The sequence below is a fragment of the Carassius carassius genome, chromosome 30, assembly GCF_963082965.1.
Source record: "Carassius carassius chromosome 30, fCarCar2.1, whole genome shotgun sequence".
NCBI classification, from domain to species: Eukaryota; Metazoa; Chordata; class Actinopteri; order Cypriniformes; family Cyprinidae; genus Carassius; species Carassius carassius.
The window spans coordinates 3,042,771-3,067,283 of NC_081784.1; the positions used below are offsets into that span (position 1 = coordinate 3,042,771).

A 24,513-nucleotide genomic window follows, 5' to 3' on the forward strand; every position below is an offset into this window, starting at 1 on the left:
TGACAACATGTTGCATTATGCAGTAAAATAGCATTCCATTCTGAACTGAACCATGGTCTTACTCTATAATTTTCTTTACTGTTTCTATGTTTTCTCATTTTGCAGATGAGCAGTACAAATATTACAGAGTTAGTACAAGGATTTAAGTTCATTAGATATTGTTTGTGATTTAAACCGTTGGTTGGATCCTAACGTCTTCAGCTTTCAGACTTTCACTAGCTGCCCTATTGTGTTTCCTCAATGTGGCAGGCCTGTAAGACAGCCATAAAAACAATGCAAATCTTGCCGGGACAGACGATGGGGAAGTGGGTGAAAGACTGTATAGTTCACCTTTTATTTCACACCCCAAACCTGTGGCCTGTCCCCTCCTTTTCCAGCTTCCTTCTCATTGCAATCCAAACTGTCAGCTTTTATCGCAGTGTGTGATGGCTTCACTGTGGATGAGTGAGCGAGAGAATCTGGGCTAAAGAAAGAAAAGCCGTGATCGAAGGCCCCATTCACCGCTTTCGTTAACAGCCTTATTAGCTGGCTCATTCGGAGTGAATGGGAACGTTTCTTTTATGAGGAAGGGGGAAAAAAACAGGAGGCTCGGGCAGCCTGGTGGAGAGGAGAGAGGAAAAGCAAGAGGGAAAGGGATATTCGCCACAGTTCCCTCCTCCTCTCATAATCCCGCTCTCCTCCATAACTATGTAGTTTTCTCCTTCGGATCGGTGAAAAGGGCCTGTCCAGTGGAGAGGACTGTGTGGAGCGCGGCGGGGGGGGGGCCCTAGGTCTCTGACATAGAGCCCGACCGATATATCGACCGACCGATATTATCGGCCGATATAAGCTAATTGCATTTAAATCGGCATCGGCATTTATAACGGCCGATGAAACATGAGAAACAGAGTCTCATGCTTCACTCATGTTATGAGTGTTGCATAGTGTGCCCACCAGAGGGAGCTCTGCAGCTCCAGAGTTAACTACAGCGCCAGAAATTCACTACAGAAGAAAGCGAGCAGCCAAGCCACGGAGATGTAACTTACTAGTGGTGGAAATTATGATTCTTTTTAGAGATTCGTTCATTTTCAGTTCGTTCACCAAAATGATTCGTTTTGAATCGTTCACTGATTCGTTCAGTGACCATTTCTTCGTATTACACAAAATAAGCCAGCAGATGGCAAAAAAGAGTGTATTATGTGTTATGTCTTAAGTCAACGAACGTATTCACTTGTTACAAAAACTGATCTGGCTTTATTAAAATGTGTGTATAATCACATTCAATATATAAAGTCTAATTAAGTTTTTCAGATGAACAAAGCACAAGGTTTTTTTGCCTAATTAGCATTTAAATATCAAAACAAGCATATGTGCACAGTACAGTACTTAACTGCGCTTTGCATTTTTGCGAGATTGACATGCTAAATGGCAGACTAACCCGGTTTACTCTCATTCATTTCGTTCACGAACGAGATAAGCTATGTGCCAGTTCATTTCATTCACGAACGACATGTATCAGCTCATTCAACTCATTCACGAACGACATGTGTATCAGTTCAGTCATTTCATTCACGAACGACATGTATCAGCTCATTCAACTCATTCACGAACGACATGGGTACCAGTTCAGTCATTTCGTTCACGAGCGATAAGATCTCCAGATCTAGTTCAGACTCATATGAAACTCGTTCATTAAGGGCGTATTCGTTCACTACATTCAACAAATCACCTACTCTGTCACATCTCATACTCGAAGGCTATTGGCTCGAGGTTGAGTAATTCTTTGACAGGATGAAATGGTTGTTACCCGGTTCACTGAGCTGCGCATGCGCTGCTTATAGCGCCGCGCTGCTGTGAAGGGAGGAACTTCACTGAACGAGAAATATGAGTCAGTGGATTACGTGAACGAGAACGATTCGTTCACCTAAAAGATTCGTTCAAAAAGAACGATTCGTTCACGAACGACACATCACTATAACTTACTGTTTTGACGGTGAGTCTGTCGTTCGTCATGTGAAATGATTGTAGATTTAGTTGATACCCTATATATACAAACTGTGTGGTAGTTCTAGCTAACGGTCCTATCATTATCACTTCTAAATATTCTGTAACATCACTTACAGCCGCTAATGCATTGCTATATTAGATTAGCCACAAAGCTAATACCATGTTTATCAGTGGAAGAGCGCGAACGTTAATAGGAGGTCAAACTATAACGTTAGCGTTTAACTTATTCTTATTCTATTGCGGTGTGTTTTCCACATAATGACCGCGTAATTGGGCCTTTCACACAGGACACGTTATGCACGGCGCTTGCCGCTGGGTTCAGCGTTGCCCTTCAGATACAACGCGATTTGCGCTGCGCTGTGGCGTAGGCGGAGTTTTAAAAACGTTTAGCGGGTGCTCTTTCATGGTCTGTTCCTCCTCCTTTCGGTCAGCAGCAAACATGTATCTGTCCCGTTGTAAGAAGCGACTGATAGCGCTAGTCCTGCTGATGAGAATTAAGAGAGAAGCAAGGAAGAAGAGGCTACCCTCAGGTCCAGAGAACAGTTTGGTGAATTCAGGCTGGTTACGTTACTCTAACGCTAATAGCTTCCTTTTTAGCAGGCCCCTTAAATGCTTGCTATTAACTTGTTTGAAGGTGGTTCTTCTCAAAATTGACAGCGGTGTGTTCATGACACTAACGTTAACCATTCAACTTCGAATTGATTCCGTAATCTTCCGGTAATAGTAGGCAAGACGATGATTCAGACTGCACAAAGAGAAGAGGAGAAGATATACGGGTCTGTTGTGAATGTGTCTGTGAGAGCAAATATAGTATAGTTACAGTAACTACAGTAGGTGCGTCAGAAATGATTAAACCAGAGGGGACATGTAAATAAATGTGAGCTGAACAAGCGCTTTTTTTAACATATTTTTTCAAAGCAGCTTTACAGACATAACAGGAAAATTTTGAAATAATATTGTTAAATGTAAGTAGGTAATACCTATTGCTTGACAAATAAAAAAATATATATATTTCTCATTTTTGCCTATGTAGGAGATCCCAGTTTATTATTATTATAATTCTAATGATGACATGAGTAATGATACATGGTGATATTATTAATACACATGCTTATTCTTTCTCTGTCTCTCTTTCTGCCTACAGATGGCTGAAAAAGGTGAATGCTGTAGCAGCAAAGTGTGGGACTACTTCTGCAAATACTTTAACTTTAGTATTATAATTTATTTACAGTACACACACAGACTGTTAAAACCAGCTTCAACTGGAAGAAAGTAAAAGTGTTAAATGTTTAAAACCAGACTGTTTTTTGATCATTAAAAAATATATACTTTTGATGTGCAATTGTTTAGTCATTGAGACTGTAATCTAAGGCTTTTTTTAACATAATCCCTTCTGGAAAATGCTTTATACAGCCCACATACATAGAACAGGCAGATATTTTGCTATTGAATGTTGTGTAAGTGCAGTTTATAGGAAATGGGTCTAATATCCAGATTATTTTTAAAATCAAAATATCGGCTTATAAATCGGCTCTTTTCGAGTTAATATCGGCATCGGCCCCCAAAAATCCATATCGGTCGGGCTCTACTCTGACATGTAGGGGTCGTTGATTAGGGAACCTCCCTGTGTGAGCGCTGGGACAGAGAGGGCTCCACGGGGGAGCTGCGTGAGGGCACAGTTAGTAATGCTGAGAAAATGACAGGCTCTGTTTGCAACAGTATGGATGATATGTAGTGGAGCTTACATGGAGATTAAAGGAAATGACAAATCTGCACTTTCAGAAAAGAAAGGTACAAACGCCGTCACTGGGGAGGTACCTTTTCAAAAGGTACACTTTTGTACCTTTTAGATAATAAAATGTACACTTTAGGTAATGATATGTTCTTTTAAGTTACCAATATGGACTGTTTAGGTACAAAAGTGTGCCTTTTGAAAAGGTATACCGCCCCAGTGACAACTTTTGTACCTTTTTTCTGAGAGTGTGTCATTATTTACTCTCCCTCGTGTCTTTCCAAACCTTTCACTCAACTTTACACAGCTCTTTTGCATATGAAGGAAAGTGCCCACTTCTTTCAATATCCAATAAAATTCTATAAAAAATAAAATATTTATAAAATAATGATTGGTACAAATTTTCAATTTAAAAAATAACCACTTTTATTTATTTCTTTATTTTAAGTTCAGGCCGAAGTGTTTTAGACCTTGTTTAGAGGCTTTGGTTTAGTCTTTCAAAAAATGTAAAAAATACACACTAATGGTCAAAAGTTTAAATAATTAAGAGTTTTTTTGATGTTTTTGAATGAAATCTCTTATGCTCACCAAGGCTGCATTTATTTTGTTAAAAAATACATAAAAACAATAATATTGTGAAATATTATTACAGTTTAAAATAAAACTGTTTCTACTTGAATATTTTTGTAAAATATAATTTATTCTTGTGATGCAAAGCTGAATTTCCAACATCATTACTATAGTTGTCAGTGATAATATGCTGATTATAATATATTTCAAATAATATTTCCAAAGGTTATACTGTGTTTTTGATCAAGTAAATGCAGCCTTGGTAAGAATTCTTTAAAAAAAAAATGTTTTAAATCTTAATTATTTCAGAATGTTTTTGATCTCTGTTTTGTTAGATTTGTCAGCAGTGAATGATCTTCAACTGTCAGTTTACTTGTACTGATTTTGTACAGTAAAAACTGGTTATTGAAAAGTGAAAATATCAGCATTAAATAATTTTATTTTAAAAAAGCATATCCCAACTTAAAAGGTTGAATTAATCTTTAAGATGTCACAATGCAACATGTTAACATTTACAGCAGTGGCATGCTGCAGACCTCCGCAGGGGCAGGACCTCGGGACCCCCGGACCCCTGTGCACGCCACTGATTTAGAGACATTCTTTGTCAAACAGAATGTTTTAAAATGTCAAATCCATTAAATTGGATAGTGTCAAGAATGCATGCAATTTAAAAGGCCCTGGGGTCTCTGGGACCCCCAAAGGATTAATGATCCGACAGATGTGCCACTAGGAGGCGCAGTTGCAGTGAATGAATGGCATTCTGCAGCACTGAGCACTGGAGCTCGTGCAGGGGAGGAGAGAGACCCCCAGTTCCGGACAAACTTTGCAGGATTGCGCAGAACGGGTCGAGTGGCTCGGAGGGAGCTCGAGCTCTGAGGTCTGTGATTGGAGGAGAAAGACCGAGTCCAAAAACTATCAGCCAGGAAACGTCTCGGGTTTCAGGGGGGAGTGACATTTCTTCAGGGGGTTGGAAGGAGAGAGAAAAAATCAGTGTAAACCTGACAAAGCGTTTGAGAACAGCCAGTATCCTCAGAGACTGCGTTCATGTTACTGGATGTGTATTTTGGGATGGATGTTTTATTCGCTGTTCGTTGCACTGTCGCATCTCGTGTAGCTGAAGGCTGCTGCGCGTGAAGCAACAACAACTTGGTTTACAGACGAAAAAAAAGTTTCTGGGACGCGTCATTTTTTTTCCTGGAAGGATTTACACAAACACGCACGGATACTATCGGTGGCTCGCTATTGGCATGCGATCCTATCGTTGGTGCCCCGTTGGATTTGGGAATAGGGAATAGTTTGGTCACATTCCTGTCTGGATTCGGCCCATGAGCTCCCTGTTTATATGCGGATCCTGAACTCCACTATCAGCTCCTTCTCTGTAAGTTACTTGTGTTTCTGTTGATATTTTAAGCGGAGGTTTACTCGTATTTTATGGAAATGCAACTTTCTGTCATTTTTTGCGGCGTTACGCATGTTTAATTATCGTGGCTTCAGCTTTTGCAATACGCAAATGTATCTTAACCACTGCATACGAATAAATATTAAATTAAATGAGCACAGATTTGGATATTCTAGGCTAATTCCGAAGTTACGTGGAGTTCACTGAAAATGTCATAACTTCTCTTTCCATCAACGACGGCCTTGTCGGACAATTTTGTCAAGGTTATTTAACAAAATATTTTCACTTAGTTTAAATGTATGCACACTCAGTGTGTGTGTGCATTTTTTCTTGCTAGATTATATATATATATATATATATATATGTGTGTGTGTGTGTGTGTGTGTGTGTGTGTGTGTGTGTGTATATATATATATATATATATATACTAAACAGTTTTTTATTTTTACAAAAGGTAAAATTATGGGTCTGTGCTTATTATGAAACATCAGATACTATAATTTCACTGTATTAGAAAATGTCATTTAAAAATGTCAAAATGGTTAAACCCACTCAAAATCATCACTTAGATTAGCTCAGATAATGCATTCATAATATATTGCAATCATTTAAAACGTGCACATTCACAAACACTTCAATCGATTCAAATTTAAATTTATATTCGAATTTTAAAAGCAACCATTTTTTGTGCTTTTCAGGAACAGTTTGGCCTATCTGTTGGTTTCTTTCCATCTATCATCATACAGTTGCAATTAAAGTATCCCCAGGTTTCCTGCCCTGAAATCTTGTGGATACAGTAAGATCTTATAAAAATGAAACCGACTGATATGAGGTTGCTTTAGAAAGTTTTCTTTGCCATGATAAATAAGTTTGGATTTCCTACTTGCCTATTAGTGATAAAGTCACCGAGCAAAGCTCTGTTTTGAAATAAACTAGAATGTTATTTGCAATAATCAATCAATAATCCGCTGTAATCTTAATTTAGATACTAATTAGAGTTGATCTAATGATACAGTCTGTCCATTCACGAAGTGACCAAATTAGTGTCCAGTAATAAACTCACGATAAACTCATTAGGTTTGTGTTTTCTAATGGTCTTCGATTAGGTCAAGTAACAATTCAAATTAAATCAAAGAACACAGAACAGCTGATACCAGAGGGACACTGGTGTTTTTCTTTGCATTGACATTAAATTCTTTCTGTGTATTCTTGATTTGAATGTCAATAGGATGCTGAGTAACACCTTCAGATTGAGTGTGCACGCGTTATATGCCACAGAAAACGTTCTTTAAAGATGACGTCATGTATTGCATTAGAAACTTTTTCAAAATCATGCTCATGCAGCGAACCTGGTTAGCACTGACGGTGATTTGCTCTGTTTCTATCCAGCATGAGCAGAAATGTCTCTTGCGATCTCCGTGTGAACCAGTTATCAAACCTATTAAATCTAATTGAATGGCGCATGATTAGATATGAGAATAAACTACAGTGCTCGTGTCCGAACTCGTGCTACAGCATTAGAATCCTGCATTGCTCACGAAAAAAAAAAAAAAAAAAAAAAACCCCTATAAATGCACGCGCACGACCACAGAGCAGATCAATATTGCTTTTACGCGCCAGATCTCCAGAGTGTGACGTGCGCGCGTCCACTGCCTGACAGACTTACTGATTCCCGCGTTTTCAATCCCTTTTCCGTTGTCTTGTTTTGAATGCATGAAATCATATTTTTGTTTGTGCAAATGAGTTCTAAACTGTCAATAAAGTTGTTTCCTTTTACAATAAGAATTAAATGCAAGTCTTGTGAGATAGATAGATAGATAGATAGATAGATAGATAGATAGATAGATAGATAGATAGATAGATGTAGTGCTTGGGATAAAAGTGTCTACCAAGTGCATAAATGTATATAAACACATGCATAGAAATATATCCATAGTTTGTTTGTCAGATGGTTTGCAATCCTTATCAAATAAATCACTGTTTAATAGTTATGTATATCTCCTACATGATATCAGTTCTTTAGAAAGTTAGCCGAAGTTGCAGGTAGCTCTTGAGGCAGTGGCTGATGGAAGTGTTTTGTCAGGTTAGTGTGTAGGTGTCAGACTGTAGGTAGGTCTAAAGAATCAGAGCTTTGGTATGTCTGTGGCAAGGCTCGTTTAACAGCATTTTGACACGTGGGCCTTAAGTTTGGTTAAAATCTGTCTCTTTTATAACTAGGCCTACGCACTCTGCAAGATAGCTGTGCTTCAGAATCAATTTAAAATATTCACACTAAATATGTAGGGCCATAGCTATGGAGTGTTTTATGGATTGTGTATGGTATCTTGAAGGACATTTCTCTAATTGTTTCTCCTCTTTTTTTTTGGTGATCACCTTCCCGCGTCTCTGTCCTGTCTGCTGCCCTCCTGAGCCCAGGTGATCGGTGGGAATTCCAGTGAGTGTCCGACCATACAGCCTGCAGTTCATGGTTTGGTGGAGCCCCTCAGATGGGATCCGTGTCCAGGGGGAGGCCGAGGAGGGGGGGATGGGGAGACACACCCACTGTTGAAGGGATGTCCACCCGAGGGTGGCTTCTGGGTGCGCTCCTACTTTTGACCCTGGCAGCGGTGTCTGTGGCAAGGCCATCATCAAAGATTGCTGAAAAGGAGGAGAATATAAGTGAACGTGAAGGTAAGGAATGAGCAAAAGGAGCAATGGAATATCATTCAAGAAACATTCCCAGTCTTTACAGCAGGATCTTGTTAGAATTCTCGTTACTTCAGTGATGACAAAAAAACAGATGCTTCTTTACTGCTTATTTGCTATAAAAAACAACCTTCTCCTACGCAGCTGCACCTATGTGTGAAAATATTTAGTTTTTATTGGGAGAAGTCTTGGGAAAATAAGGAATTTTGGTTGAAACAAAACATTGCCGCATGGCATTTCTCATGGTATAGGTAGGATTCCTCATGGCTTCATACATCATTAGTTAGTGCAGATTTTTTTGGGATTTAACTTTTCATAAACGGTTGATTTCATCCCTTCAAGACAGCCAGGAAAGTTCTGAGGAGGTGCTGGTTTGCAGTGATGTGTGGTTTGGAGGTTTTATGAGGAGCTGTATGCAAACCCTAGAAAGTACTTCTTTTGCATGGAGCACGCCTTTGAAATGCTGATAATTATGTGGAGAAAGTGGTTTAAGCATATATCTGGCGTCTTTGAACTGTGAACCCTGAGGTTTAATAATGTATGGAATTATATTTCATATGCTATACTCAACAACAGCTCGTTTCAAAAGAGTCGCTTTCAGGATTTTTGTGGTTCCATTCATAACGTCTCTTTTCCTTTCTCCCCCCATATTTTCTCTCTCTCTATCTGTCTGAGTTTAATGTTGTAAAGAGTTGAGGACCACACACATACCTGCTTGCTTGGCATGCAGATGCAAACCAACCCGTATTAGTTTGTTTGGGAAGAAAATAAACCTTATATGCTTTCAGATTTAAACTAAAATGAAACGAGATTCTCTGCTCTTTTTGGAGGTTTCCTGACTTCCTTTTAACGGGATGTGGTTTGTCATCATTTTCATTCCTAACTCTAAGTAAAAACACTCATTTTATTTGGTTCTTTGGCACTTTCTGAAGTGGTGTATTCCCAGTGGCGTATCTTGGCCAAGTTTTGCCACATTCTGCCATTAGTAGTTGAGATTATTGATGTGATTTTTCGTTTTGTTTGGGGCAGCAAGTAATGAGAACTGTTGCATTGGATAAGCCTGCTTTAGTTCTTCTGGCTTTAATCACTATATTAATTAAAGGGTTGTCAAACACAATCACTGGAAGTAGCCACCCAACCCCCCCAACCAACACTGTCCAGATGCCCTTTGACCTCAGGGTCAAAAGAGGTCCATAGCAGGGTTAAAGGGAAAGTTCACCCAAAATTTTGAATCTGTCATTATTAACTCACCCTTATGTTGTTCCAAAAATGCAGGACTTTCCTTTTTACAAAGTAAACGAAGTAAGACATTTTGAAGGATTTCTGCTCTTTTCAATAAAATGGAAGCTTATTGTGATCAACAGCTTTTGGGGACATTCTTCTTAGACTTTTGGTATAGATTTGTGCGAGAAACAATCAAATTTAAGTTGCTATTCATTGAAAATTGTAGTAGACTTGTATAGATTACTTTTATGTTACTTTTTAACATTGAATCTCCTTATATTCTTCTATGGGAAAGAGCAGCTTGGAAAAGTCTTCTTTCCACACTTATTTTAGAATGGCACAAGGGTGAGTAAGTGAAGTCAGTAAGAGTAAAGCATCGCTTAGCGTCTCAAATACAAAAGATGTTCTATTGCGCAATATCGCATTATCCTTTGTCCAAAGTCAGATGCTTAACTTTTCATCTTCTAATGCTAAGTGGTCTATGTTATGGAACTTTGTAAGTCGATTTGCACTTTTCTCTCCTATCATATGATGGAAGATTATGGGAGGTCATGTGACGGAGGATTAGGTGGCTGAAGTGGTGTCATGTGATGCGGAAAGGCTGGGAGAGAGGTTTTGGTGAAATTTGGAGAGTTCTAACCACATCAGTTTCTTGTGGTAGAGACGCAACTCAAGTAGTTGAATGGCTGTGCTACACATGTTTACTTTTTGTACCAAAAAAACTGTGTATGTATTAATTCAACAACAACAAAAAAGCCTACCATTAAACGCCCACCCCTGGAGGGAAACTTCAACAGCTCCCACCTGATGCATGCAAAGCCCACCAAGGGCTCAGTTGTGTTTCTGGGAGGGGTAATTGTTTAAGATAGCATATCAGTTTAGAATTCTTACAGAGCTGTTTTTTTCTGTTAAGGAAGAGTTATATGATTATATAAAATATATATTCCATTATCTTCCTGAATCAGCAATGTTGCTAACCTAAAAAGAGTTTTATTTGGAACATGCATTGCTTCTCTTTAGAAGCAAGTCATCTTCTCAGAGGTTGGAAAGCAACACATTGTGAAAGTGTGGGAAAGCAAACTTGGATCAAATGTAATCTGACAGGGCTTAGAGCACAATAGTTGAAGATCTTCACCCTTTATTCTCTTATTCCCTGACGCCCCATAAGGTTTGTGGTTGGAACCAGAGGTATGGCCAGGCTGACCCAATGGTGGAAAATGTGGAATCGCACAAGCTTGGTTTGGATCATTGTTATTTGGATTGTGTGATTTATTTATTGTCATTGGAGTGGTTCTTATAGGGTTTTAGTGTGCATGTGTGCCATGTTGGTTTGGACAGAATTTGACACATTCAAATGGAGCTTTGATGATGTTTAAAACATTGGCTGGAGATCCAAACGAATCTCTCGCTGACTTTCCTGTCATCAGTCTTTTTTTCTGAAATTGGAATTGTCCCCAATTCCATTCTCTCTGCTTTTTTTAGCCAGAGGGTTTTCTTCTTGCAACCCAGACATTTCTTTTCACAATAGTTACGATACCCAAACCAGTAACACCAGAAGTGTGAGAGATGCTCAGCCTCTCGATAAGCGTGCCTTAAATTGACCACCTGCATACAGAAGGGGGTTTCCTGGGCGAATCATTCTCTGTTTATACTAAGAGTCCTAAATCATAATAGTAAGTCCCTGTAATAAAAGTGCCAACTCACATCATTTGTTTATTATGTTTTCATGGGTGATAAAAACTTAATTCTTCTACTAAACAAACTAAACTGTTTTTTTTCCCCCAGAATTTTTATATATAGCAATTGGCTGCTGTTCAACCTTTGCAGCGTTTTTTGTTTATACATGTGTGCTGTATATGCTGTATATTAGGTAACATATATTAGGTTAAAATAATATATATATATATATATATATATTATTTATATATATATATATATATGAAGTATTTCTTGGAGGTACATTTCTTTTAGTACATTGAAGGGTGATCATTTGACTTTTTACATACACCGTGTGACCTGTAAATTCAGAAAAAATGTTTCAATTGCAGTTTTACTAATTATTTATTTTTTGCATAGCCTGAAAAACAACCTCATTCAAGCGTAAAAACGTTTTTGTAATATTGGGTAGTTTTTTGCGAAATTGACGCGTTTCATTAGGTTGTATTTTCAAATCGCAATTTCAATTTGCACCGTTTGAAGTGTAATGGAAGCGCGTAGACATAAATAAGTAACATTTAAGGTCATGAACAGGGAACTTTTTTCTTTTATATGCCCATTTTATTCATTTAATCCATTAGAAACCAACTACCAAAACTCTGGTTGTCTATAAGCTGCATGATTTGATGCATCATTCATGCCTGTAGCACAAACGGTTCAGATCACACGTTCAATTTTAAAGTTAGCGGTCTGCTCAAATCTACCACCAGATTCCAGTGTTTATATGTGACTCTAGAGGGTTTGGAGGGAAAGTTGGCCAATTAGATTTGCCCATGTGCCGTAGGTGCCGCTGAGAGGTCTGTGCTTTTGACTGGGCATGCCATTGTCAGAACAATAAAGCTTGCAGAAATTAAAATTTGAAAGGTGATTGTGATTAGGAAAGAAAAGGAGTGGCTATGGAAGAGTGTCGGGATTTAACTGGTGTAGAAAATGGGAAGGGTGAGAAAATAAGGAAGGAGGGGAATGTGAAAGGACAACAGGGTGAATGTGCAGCTTGTGTAAAGTTTACTTGTGTGGGGTGGATGGGTTGTCTGCTAAAGCCTTGTGATCTAATTATCAGTTTTTGCCAAGGTAAGTGCCAGTACTACTGTTTAAACAGACCCCTAACTCTAACTACTAAACTTTGGAGCCTGACTCGTCCCACACCTTTTGTCCTTTTTTTGAGAGCAGGTGTGCAAATACAGTTTGCTATTATACTTGTAAGGAGGACCTGAGGAATATCTAGGGTCCAGAATGTCATCAAGAGTTCAAGGTGAATCTGGCCAGGAAGCACCCACTTAGCAACACTATAGCAACTACCTGTATTACCTGAAACACAACAGCATTCCCGAATATCATCTAACAACTTATGCATGGGCAAAAACTCTTCTGATGTAGGTTTTTTTTTGTGTGTAAAAATGTTAGTACTTTGTTTGACTTTAAGTAATCTTTTACATTTTCATTTAATATAATACATTTTTTCCCATAGGATCAATGGAAGTAAATTAGATCTTTTTTTTTTTATTGTTAGACTGGAGCATTGTTATTAAATTATATTTGGTAACAACAATGACTTTTGCATGGGCAAACTGTTTTAGAAATATAATTTTGGCCATAAGATTAATGGAAATAGATTTGATTTGATTGACGTTTTAATTTTTTTTTTTGTGTGTGTGTGTGTGTGTGTGCAATGAATAATTTTGGCTATACAAATAATGGAAATGATGATTTCATTTGATTTCAAAATTATGCATTTTTATTAAACTACATTTGGCATAAACTACGATGTGTGCATGAACAGAAACTCTCAGGAATATGAAAAAAACTGTTCTTAACAAAATGCAATAAGAATAAAAAGATTTAAAAAAAAACTAGATTAGATTATTTGATTCTTAAGTATAGTTTAATTTCATGTAATGGAACTGCATTTGACATCAACAAATATAGTACCTTTATGAAGACTTGGGGGTTTGCAACTCCCTGGTTGGGAAATCCTGGAAAAGTGGAATTAAGGTGTATATATCTGTTATTAGAGAGACATTTCATCATAGTTTCTTCTCACATTTCATCGGACTGTCCCCGAGCACTCAGTAAAGCACACAGCAGTCTCAATTCCATGTCACCAAGAGGACGGAGACAGAAGGATGATAGTGTGAGAATTGGACAGACTGGATCCTGTCACAGTTTGGTCGAGAGCCTAATTATCTGTTCTAGCTGAGGCGCAAATGACATTTGGTGAAGCAGACGGGAAGTGTGAGACAGTCTGTATCTGTCAATCCTGACGGAACGTTTGATAATAACTGCCACTCACAGTACACTTTTCAATAGCCTTCTCATCAAAACACTTGAGAACAGAGTCATACCTCCAGAATTTGAGTTTGAAGGCTTTTTCCCCTGCATGTGTTTCACCTATTATTACAATTTAAGGAAAATATGTTTAGTGTTGCAGAGTAGGATTTTGCTTTGTTTAGGGTAGGGCGATGTATACCAAATTGGCATTGGATGAAGTCTACAATGAAACATTGCGATGGACGATTGAACGAGTGAACTTCGTTATGTTATTACGTAATCAGAAAAAAATATTTGAATGTACTGTGCAAAAATTGGAAGCAAGCATTGCACTGATCTCTGTAGTGCGATTTAATTAAGATGTTTTTTTTTGGGAGGGGGGGGGTTACAGGAAATCATCATGAAACTCCATGAGCTCTGACCTTTCCCAAGAAGGAATATCTGGAATTTTCAGGATGTCAACAGGTTGTGGATTTGTGGAGGGTCAGTGTCTTGTGGACGGCAGGGGGTCGGTTGGCAGGGTGAGAGGTGAAAGGTCAAAGAGCAAATCAGAGGAGCAGGAGGTGGTGTTGATGGTAAAGAACAGATGTACTGGACCTGAAGAATAAAGAGAATGAAAGCATGTCGAATGTTTAAAGAGGTTGAACTTGCATCAAGTTCCTCTCTGCCAGAACAGGACAAAATTTATCGTGGTGCTGTGAGAAATGCTTTCTTAACCTTTGAATAATGAAGCTGTTTTTAAATGTCGACAAAGTCATTTGATCAACTAAAACTGATTGAAACTGGCTGGTTTGTCTTTTCTTTGTAGCACTACTGGTAAAACATGATGGTAGCAACATCCAATTTTAACTTTTAAAACAAAAGGAAAGGTCAGATTAAAATGAGCTTGAATGTTCTAGAAGTTACTCTTTGTCTTCCAAATGCATACATGTATAACCATAATAATTTGGAATAATAATTTGGAGAGCACTTCTGTCTCCTTTTTTTCTGCATGGATCTTTCTGCTTTCAGCATGCACAGCTTAATCTTTTGCACTGCTTAATTCAACTCCCCTCAGCATTTTATCTGTTCACTATTAACATACTAAAAGTTTAGTGAGGCTCAATTGTCCACTGGACATGCTACAGAGTTTCCTAAGTGTGTATGTAAAAAAACTGATCCATATGTGTTGGCTTTCTAACAGGACTTGAGTGGGAGCAGGCCTCGTTTTTTTTTTTTTTTTGTTTGTCTTTAATCGTACAATAATGGGTAATACACAGCCAATTACAGTTAAATAACAGTTGGACAAACTGAGGCCTCCGGAAGAGCAAGGCAATGAATACCAGTCCCATCAATCAACAGATCAGAGTTCGTTCTAAGGCCGCACCGTCTCGAAAGACAAAAAGGAAAAGGTAATTGTTTCCGGACTAGTGAAAAAAGGAACAATACAGGATCTAAACGTGTGTAGGGCAGTGTGCCTGGGGAGAGAGTTTAGACCTTCACACACACTCCAAACCCCTTGAGGACTGAACGCAAGTCATACGACTTTCCCTTCCTGTGGTGTGTAGTTCATTCCACCATACACATTCACAATAGGACAAGAATGTGCAGGAAGAGAGGTGTGTTCCTACGCGAAAGGTTGGGACTGTCTCTGCGCCGCTGATCAAGTCTGATCATGTTTTTCCTTACCTCTCGCTTTCAAAGTTTATGTCTTTTTCATGCTTAGTAAGCTGTTTAGTCTGTCTTAATTCATAGTTTCTGCCTAGATGCAGTTAGTTGTTGTTTGCACTGTAGAATTATGGGATCTTTTACAGTGTCAGAAGTTTATTAGTGGTCCTTAAACTTGGAGATGGATCATGGTGTACTGGCCAAATTATTGAGCAATTAGTCCAGGTTTTCCCTGAATGTGTTTGTGGTTTGTATTGAATTTCTGTGGTCTGGGTTAAATCATACAGCTATGTTAATTGTCCAGAAATATAATATCTGTGCTGGTGTTGCTCAAACTGTATCATACAGATTGTACAGTTACCATCTGTAGTGTTGATGGCTTTTTGTGAAGGCAGTTTCGACCTCATTTGAGTCACTGTGTATCTGCATCAAGTGTGGTTACTATGCAGTGCAGTGTTTTTTGTGGTTTATCATTCTACCCATAAGATTAAGTGAATTAAATGGATAGAATAACTTTCCTGAAATCCTCACTCTTTACTTCTCATTCTGACCTGATTGGGTCGTTTGATTTCTGTTCATCTTGGCTTTGCTCTTAATGCAGTCTCAGGTGAATTGAAATGGATATAGTTGGTATGTTTTGCTTAAATGCTTGATCACATATTGCTTCACATAACTAGAGGTCAGCTGATATGGGTTTAGAATTTACAGAACAAATGCAAATGTAATGAATTTTTTTTTTAAATATTTAAAACAACAATATATATATATATATATATATATATATATATATATATATATATAATGTACGTATGTATATATATATATATATATATATATATATATATATATATATATATATATATATATTACAAGTATGTACTTTAGAATTTATAATTAAATTATAAATTAAAAGTTAAGTTTTTTTTCTCCTTAATGCTCAAACCACCTTATTTCAATCTCAAATCAAGCCTTTGATTTTCCTGTTTTAGGTGCCTCACTTTGAGGCCATTTGGCATTCCATATGAGCGTTTGGCTAGGCAATATAGTTATTGTAGAGCATAATTAAAGATAATGGAATAAACCGGCAATAACAGCTTTAATTCTAATGGGTGAGGTCGAGGTTGAAATGACAGGGAAAGAAAAACCAAAGACTCTGTTTATGAAATGAACAAATACTGCGCTCTATTTCTCGACTGGCACCTCTTTCATGTCAGCTCACTGCTAATGCCACACTTTTTCCCACTGGTACAGCTACATGCTTGCAGAAATGCTCTGTATTCACGCTTCACAGCTAATGGGATGCTCTGAGGTGTCTGTATTTGGGATATTTTGACTTTTGGGTGAACTGTTCATTTAATTGAAGCCTCTTCTCCACACTAGTCACTCTAGGGATGTTATTTTGGTGCAGTGTTCTTCATCCTACACTCTTTCTCTGTGCACCCTGTCACCCCTTTTCTCCCGCCCTCCTCTCTTTTCCCCTTCGCTCTGCAGAGCCTCCAACCAAAAACCAAAACTCTAAGCCTACTCTGTGCTCGGTGCACCCGGGTGAACTGCTCAAGCTCAGCTGCCCGCTGCCTGAGGCGGCCGCCATCGTCTGGACTAAAGACGGCTCCTCGCTGGGCCCTGACAACCGCACACTCATAGATCAGGAGTGGTTACAGATCCGCGACGCCACCTCTAAGGACTCGGGCCTCTACGCGTGCAGTGCTGTGGGCTCGCTGGCCGGCGACATGCTTTGCTTCATCGTAAACGTTACAGGTGAGACACTAGTTTAACACAGGTGGTGCCATCTGCTGAATGAGACTTTGATATTCGTGGATGAGTCTTCATCACTGATTTAACAACTGTCTGACTGTCTGATTTAACAAGTCGTTAAAATATTTTTGACAGTTTTTTAACTAGCATTCATAGTTGCTCTGGGATACTGGACACACTCTTATCTCACAGTAACATTAAATGATGACACATTACAGTTATTTTTGCTATATATGTTTTTGAAATATAAATGTATTTATATAAAAGATATATTTATATTTACAAATTTGTTATGAACGAAAGGTACTTCATCTCCTTTGTTTATTTTCTGTGAATTTGCAAATGACTGTGAAACAAATGAATGACAAAGCCAGGCATCAGTGCTAAAACAGGTTCACATTTTATAAGACTTGAGTTTAAAAAATAAAGACTCCGGACAGTAAATTTAATACCGTAAATAAGGTAAAATTGTACTCTAAAAGTTTTGATTTGATGAGCTGTGCTCAATGCTGTTATTACTGTATTAACGTTGATGTATGTCATTTTTGAAATAAATTAAAATCACTATAAAAACACCATTACACATTCACATGTATTTAGGAAATATGCTAAGTTCACATAATTTTCTTTCTCCTAAAAACAATGCCACAGCCATTTATTGTACTTTGAAAATATGCTTTCTATGTCGTAATGTCTGTTTTTGTTTTGGTCTGTGTGATTCCACCCACTGCTAGTTTAACCAATATTATTTTGACACCCCGGATTGCCAGTTGGTGGAAAACACAGTATATCGAAGCCATGGAAGGCAGCAAACAGACTGGCTCAGAGATTGTAGATTGTACCCGACCTAAATAGCCTCGGCATCCATCTAAAAAGCTCTATGATCAGAGGCATATTAAAATGTGGATGAAGCACTCATAAACGTACAGTGTAAGGGACGTTGCCTTCCATTGTTAATTAATTGTGTTCATTCCTGTTGCGTGTCCTCAATCTGACAAACCGCATGAGCATCACGTCTGAGCTCTGAGGAGATGGAGGCGGGAAAAGCAATACTTAGAATTTGGACTGCAGTGCCCATTTAAGCCACTAGCTGTCAATATTGCATACTGCACCTTTAATGCATCAAAAAAGCAAATATTTGATCAGTGATTGTTAGCATAGAAGTCAGGGTGTTGTGACGGCAGGAGCAACAAAGCACGGTTACAGTATTCCCGGTACTCTCTGCAGATGCCATCTCATCCGGTGATGATGAGGACGACACGGAGCGATCGGACGATGTCGGGGTGGACGGTGAACAAATACGTGAGTATCAGGACCGGGGACCGAACACCAGTTGGCTCAGAGTACCATATGAAATGCACTTGTATTTCCGATGTTGAATTTGAGCTCTTGCTCTTTCTCTCTCTCTCTCTCTCTCTCTCTCGCACGTGTGTTCTCTCTCTCTCTCTCTCTTGCGCTCTCTGCTAGTTCTTATATGCGCCCTGTTAAACTGACAGGACTTAAAACACATGCAAATGATAAACTTTCACTCTATGATGGTTAAGCTGTGCAATTAATCCACGAATCACATTCTTCAAGGGCCGGGGAGCAGCTGGCCCGTACAGTAAATGAATAACGGATCAACTACGACAGCGTATATCGCACATCCTGCGATGTGTGACTATCGTGGATTCGTACATCGCGATATCGATGCTTAAACGACACATGGTGCAGCCCTAAGTGAAACCACACTCTATTGATAGGACAGGCCTGCAGCAGAGCCTGATGTTCAGTATGTCACCAAGAATTCCAGCACAGACACATTCCCAGAATTCCAGGCCTTCTCCTTCCTTCTTTCTTTGTGTCTTTGTGCTCTCCATTTCTCAGGTCCATGAGGATCTGTGATTTTCCTGCTAAGAGATGTGTTTAGAATTGAGAATAGCAGGGAAAAACCTGAGGTGAAATAGTAACGAAATATAGAAAAAAAAGAGAAATTCCAAAGATTTTAATAATCCGAGTGTTGCAAGGATGACTTTTATTTGTTGGCAAGCCCGGAAGTCAACTGGTTTCCTCAACAAAAAAGCCCAGGATTTTTCCGTTGGCTTTGAGATTATTGTGGAAAATAAGTTTATGATTCTTACACGTTTTGTCCATCATGATAATCTTTACAAATGAACACAACTTATGTGAATTTTGAAGCCTAAATACAATGGCTAAAAGCTAAAGCTACAGTCACACAACTTCATCGTCATCACTCTTACACTTCCAACAATCAGTTTCATCTTATATAAGGGAGTTCATGAGTTTTTCTGTTGGATATGATGATGTTTAATGTCTCAGACAACTCCTGGAGTCCCATTTAGCCACTTGATCACCTTTTTCAAGATGCATAAAAGCTTTAAAATTATGAGTGGGGTATAACCAATGTATTATATGTTGTAAAATAAAACAACAATATATTGCGCTAGTACTAACCACAGACTTTATTTCAGGCCATAAACCCATTGACTTTGGGACGATGGAATTGTAACTTATTTCCAGTTTCAGGACTCATTCCTTCAGCAATCTATGTTTTTTTTTTTTTGGTTACGGTTAACACAAAATGCTTCTTTTTTTGGAGAACTTTATGCACAAGAGAAGCCTTGACAGGTGAGGAAAGGATATTGACTGCATTTCCACTGTTGAAATGAGTGCCATGCCCAACAAAATCTGTTTTGAGTTGTTCAAAATGGTATATTAAAGAGAGTTGATGGAAAGAGGGGTGGAGCGAGGTCTTGGATCTGCCCCAACACTTTTCTGTGTATGCTTTGGAGGTCTGGCCTTTGGCCGCGTACGAGGGGAGTTGAGGTGGGTGTGGGGGGATTGGGATTGGGATGGAGGGGTGTTTAGCATTATGCTTGGGGTGGTTTTGGGCTCAGTGGGTTGGATTTCTGCCCTGTTGAACCTCTCAGAACTCTTTGATATTTCTGTGCAAAGGGGGCCTCAACAACAGCAGTCTCAAAAACATCAATTTTCCCCCCTCTCATAAGAAAGTTTAGTTTGTTTTTGAGAGGTTTTGCCTGCATGTGAGGTGTGCTGGAGTAGACAACGCTGGGATTTTTTAAAGTCTAAAGGTCTGGTTTGCATGTTTTTCTTTTTCTTTCTCTGCTTAATATGACAGAATTGGCTGCTGGGATGTTTCAGTGTTTCTGTTTACTGACCGATTGTTTTGCAGATACCAGTGGTATTTGTTGATAGTCCCAGAGTTTTTAAAGAAAAATGTCAATAAAGGTTCAATGGTCAGTCCATCTTTCACTAGAGGTCACCTGTGTTGGGGTTGCCCAGGACATCCATCCCTACTGCCTAACTGTCTGAGAGTCATTTCCATCTTTGTTTTCTCAAAAGGAGTCTGGCTTACAGACATGTAGTCTGTTGTCCTTCAGGGCGTTGAGGTTGAAGAGAATGACCGTTATGAAAGAATTCCCATGAGATGAGATGAAAAAGTTGGTGAGGAAAGAAAACAGACAGAGAGATAGGGGTTGAAGAAAAGGGTTGAGTTGAAAACCAATTAGCATGCCTTCACGCTGAGGGGAAGATGTCTGTTTACACGTCTGATATCAAGTCGTTTGCAACCTTCCGGTTAGCATGTCTGTCGAACAAAAGAAATTGGATGTGATGGTCCAGTTCCTTCTTGGCAAGCTGCTGAGCTTTTGGACCAACTTGTTTTATCCTTCTTTTCTCTTGTGTGTTTTCAGAGCAAATGGGAATATGTTTTTATTTAAGCCGCTCACTGTGAGTTGCAGGGTTCCATTAAGCAGATGGGCGGTGCAGTCATGCAGGGCTACGAGTGTGAATAACTGTTTCGATTTGCATCCGTGGTCATGCCTTCCTGTTTCCCCTTGCTAAGTTTCAGACAGGCGCCTGCTTTCTCAGTATCTTGGCAATGATGCATTTCTTTTGGGATATTGGGATTGAATCAGAATGGACCTCAGATTGATTTGCCATTTCAATGCATTTTTTTTGTGTCATTGAATCAGTCTCATTTTGGAATTATTTATGTGCTATTTGTTTTTTATTTTAATTTTAGTAATTTTGTTATTTGCTTTTTAATTTATTTAATTTATATATATATTCTGGCTTTTATTCTCTTTTTCCATAAACATAGATATAGAAAACACACTGTAGATGTCAAGGACTGATATATGATCTCTGAAAGTTTGCATGGAGGTTTTATGTGATGAATATCAAAGCTCCATGTAATCTCAAAAGCTTCGACACATCAAAGATATAGTGCACTGCAAGTGTGTGATTCCTGTTGATGATTGGATGATGCAAATGGTTGTTATTGCTTCTTCTTTCCTACAGTGGCACCATATTGGACCTCACCGGATAAGATGGAGAAGAAGCTGCATGCTGTCCCTGCGGCCAACACTGTGAAGTTTCGGTGTGCAGCAGCGGGAAATCCAAAGCCTGGAATGCGCTGGCTGAAAAATGGAAAACCCTTCAAACAGGAGGATCGCATGGGTGGTTACAAGGTAAGAGATCTTCACTAATGCTGGATGAGAAATGGCGCTCATCGTGGTAAATGTAAAAATGCTTAAGTACTAGTGCTTTTTAAAGAGTACATCTTTTTATACAAGCAGATTTACATGAGTCAGAATTGTTAGCATGAAACAGCTGGTGAAGCACTGACTCTTGGTTAAAGTGTAATAGATGTGCAGGATGATTGGCCAATGTACCCCGATCAGTGTCTGTTTGCTCTTCCTTCTCTGAAAACACAGCTGATCCACACAGAAGGTCACTAATGATTGAGCGGCTCACGCTCGATTGATCTGAAGACTCAGATATGAGTCAGTGTCTGACTACAGGACCAAGAACTCGTTTATTTGATAATTCATACTCAAGTTACCATTTACAGTAGTCACAGGCAAAATGATATAGATATAGGTGAAAGATATTTTAGATAAGTAGATTAAATAGACATGTATTTTATGTTTTATATTTTAACGGAAATGTATTTGAATGATTTTAGTTGTAGTTGAATATAATAAACCTGATTATTATTGCATTTGTTTAATATACAAAGCAAATCTTCATGAAAAAAGTCTCCAGCAGGTTTTAGTCAAAATAAGATCTAAAATTCAATTCAATTCAAGTTTATTTCTATAGCACTTTTTACAATGCAAATCCTAACAGCTATACAGAAAATTCAAGTTTCTACATTATGTTTAGCAATAGCTAATTAAAATGTTTTATAGTTTATGGATAATGTGCAAAAACGGAAGTGTCTCAGGTGGGTTTTGTGGTCATTTGAAGGGTCTCAAAAGGCCGAGGGTTGAGGAGTGAAAGTCTCTATGGAAGAGACGCTGGATTTTGTGGCCTGAAGTCACGAGAGCTGCATTCCTGGGGTGGGGGCAGGAGCTCGCTCATCTGTCGGCACGGCGATATTAGTTTTCCCATGGTGCTCTTGCTCAAAAAAACCATAGTCTTCTGGGACAATTTCTCTCTCTGTTGTTTGTTTTGTTAGATTTGCCCTTCATTTTGAAAGACATCACACAACTGTTGTGAAATTAAGGATGATGGATGCTCAACTAAACCTAGAGTTTAGTTTGAGATGAATTTGAGAATAACAAAAACAACCAGCTGTGTTTGGTTATACGATTCACAAACTGGGAGCGTCGCATAAACAAGTGACTAAACTATTCCGAATGTGTTCTGTTGTACTAAGTTTTAATTTTTTTTATTTGTCGCGCTCAGCTCCGACTCCAGCACTGGACTCTAATCATGGAGAGCGTGGTTCCCTCTGATAAAGGAAACTACACCTGCGTGGTGGAGAACGCCTACGGATCCATCAATCACACCTATACACTGGATGTAGTAGGTGAGTCCTGTTTAGGCTGGTTTGGACACTGGCAAACAGGGCATATAAAACTGCTGTGGGTATCGTTGGGTGGACAGCATAGCAAATGAAGTGTGTGGGAGAGTACATATTAAAAATAAAAATAGAGCAGGGACAATATATTTCACAACTATTATAGATTTTGAAAAGTAATTTACTCCTGTGATGCAAAGCTGTATTTTTAGCATCATTACTCCAGTCTTCAGTGTCACATGATTCTTCAGAAATCATTTTAATATGCTGATTTACTGCTCAAGAAACAATTCTTATTATTATTAATGTTAAAAACAATCTTTAAAGTGACTTTACTGTCACTTTTGAGCAATTTAATGCATCCTTGCTAAACTAAAATATTTATCTAGTTATAAAATCATTGCCAGCCCTTAAAAATGAGTAATGGTTGACCACTTATTTATATACTATATTTCAAGTCTTCTATATCCATGCTGTTTTTATATGTATTGTGAACATGTCTATAATGCAGCTTTAAAATACTTGGAAGGCTTTGTTTTCATTTTTTTGGTGTGAACTGTCCCTTTAATTCACAGCTGTCTACACTAGTTTATCGTTTGAGTAGACCTGCCCCATCTAAAGCTAAGAAACCAAGCTGTATTTTTGCATGCACGCTCCCATGAACATGCAGACATGCTAGGCTCACACACACATATACATGCTCCCTGGGTTAAGTAAAAGCAGTCTTTCAGAAAGTCTCTGTTTTTCTTTTCAGTTTTATTGCAAGGCCGTAAAGCCCTATTGTGTCTGGCTCAGTCTAATACTCTCATCAGAGAAAGTAGGAGAGAAAAGAGGCAGAGGATAGAGGGATAATGCTTTTGTTTTTCACTTTAATGTAAGACTATCCTACCTGGAAAGTCAGTGAAAATGACAAGATCATAAAAAGAAGGTCGGAAAAGAGAATACCTTTTCCCTGTGGCGGAATTGGAGTCGCGCTGACCCTTCGAACAGGTCAATGAAAGTTGTGCCAGCCTGAACTGGCTTGCATTACAAAGCTGGACTAAGTACAAAGCGCTGACACTTAAAAGAGCCAAAAAGACTCTAATTATCGCTGTTTATTGTGGATGTCAGCCAGATTCCAGAAATTTCTACTGTAGATCACTTCCAACAATAGCTTCTTCTACCAATTTGTGCACATACTGTATTATATAAATATTTGAGTCTAGGACTTCTAGTCACCATCCACTTCCACTCCCGGTTTGTTGGCATTAGAGTTTGGCAATAAATCACAGTCATTTTAAGTCATAGTAACAGTATATATAATAATATAGTGGTTTTTGTTAAAAGATTAATATGTTCTTTTTCATCTTGACTTGTTTGGTACACATGTTTTTGCATTACTTCATGCTTTTTGTCAATTTTGGTAATATGTAAATAATATAAAGTACTACTTCCATGTAAACACATCTTTTGCATTATAAACCATACAGCAAAAGCTCTACTGACCGATGTTTCAAACCACCAGACCTAGTTGGCACAGTAACTTAGTTCATCTCCCCCCTGATTTCTCTCTCAACCAATCCCGTGCCACAACCCCAGGAACCCCTCCCTCACTGTTTTTGGTCGACGTATGCTAAGTCAGAAGTTTATCCAGAGTTCAACAGTCTTGCGTTGGGATGCAAGATCAGTCAAGATCAGCAAATTATTTTGTTTTTCTCTTTG

The 24,513-nt window shown here is 38.5% G+C and overlaps 1 protein-coding gene across 10 annotated transcripts in view; it reads left to right on the forward strand.

The window, feature by feature from the left end:
• Positions 1-24,513, forward strand: part of LOC132110414 (fibroblast growth factor receptor 2-like) — a 67,958-nt gene that overhangs the window by 12,311 nt on the left and 31,134 nt on the right. For 2 of the 10 annotated variants that reach the window (XM_059516998.1, XM_059516996.1), the window contains exons 1-6: positions 4,881-5,666; positions 8,098-8,357; positions 16,719-16,985; positions 18,210-18,284; positions 21,306-21,475; positions 22,698-22,821. In XM_059516998.1, the coding sequence (XP_059372981.1) occupies positions 8,174-8,357; positions 16,719-16,985; positions 18,210-18,284; positions 21,306-21,475; positions 22,698-22,821 (820 nt within the window). In that variant the 5' untranslated portion in view covers positions 4,881-5,666; positions 8,098-8,173. Of the gene's footprint in view, positions 1-4,880; positions 5,667-8,097; positions 8,358-16,718; positions 16,986-18,209; positions 18,285-21,305; positions 21,476-22,697; positions 22,822-24,513 lie in introns of those variants that run through there. The other 8 variants (XM_059516992.1, XM_059516995.1, XM_059516994.1 and 5 more) reach the window with 7 other exon arrangements.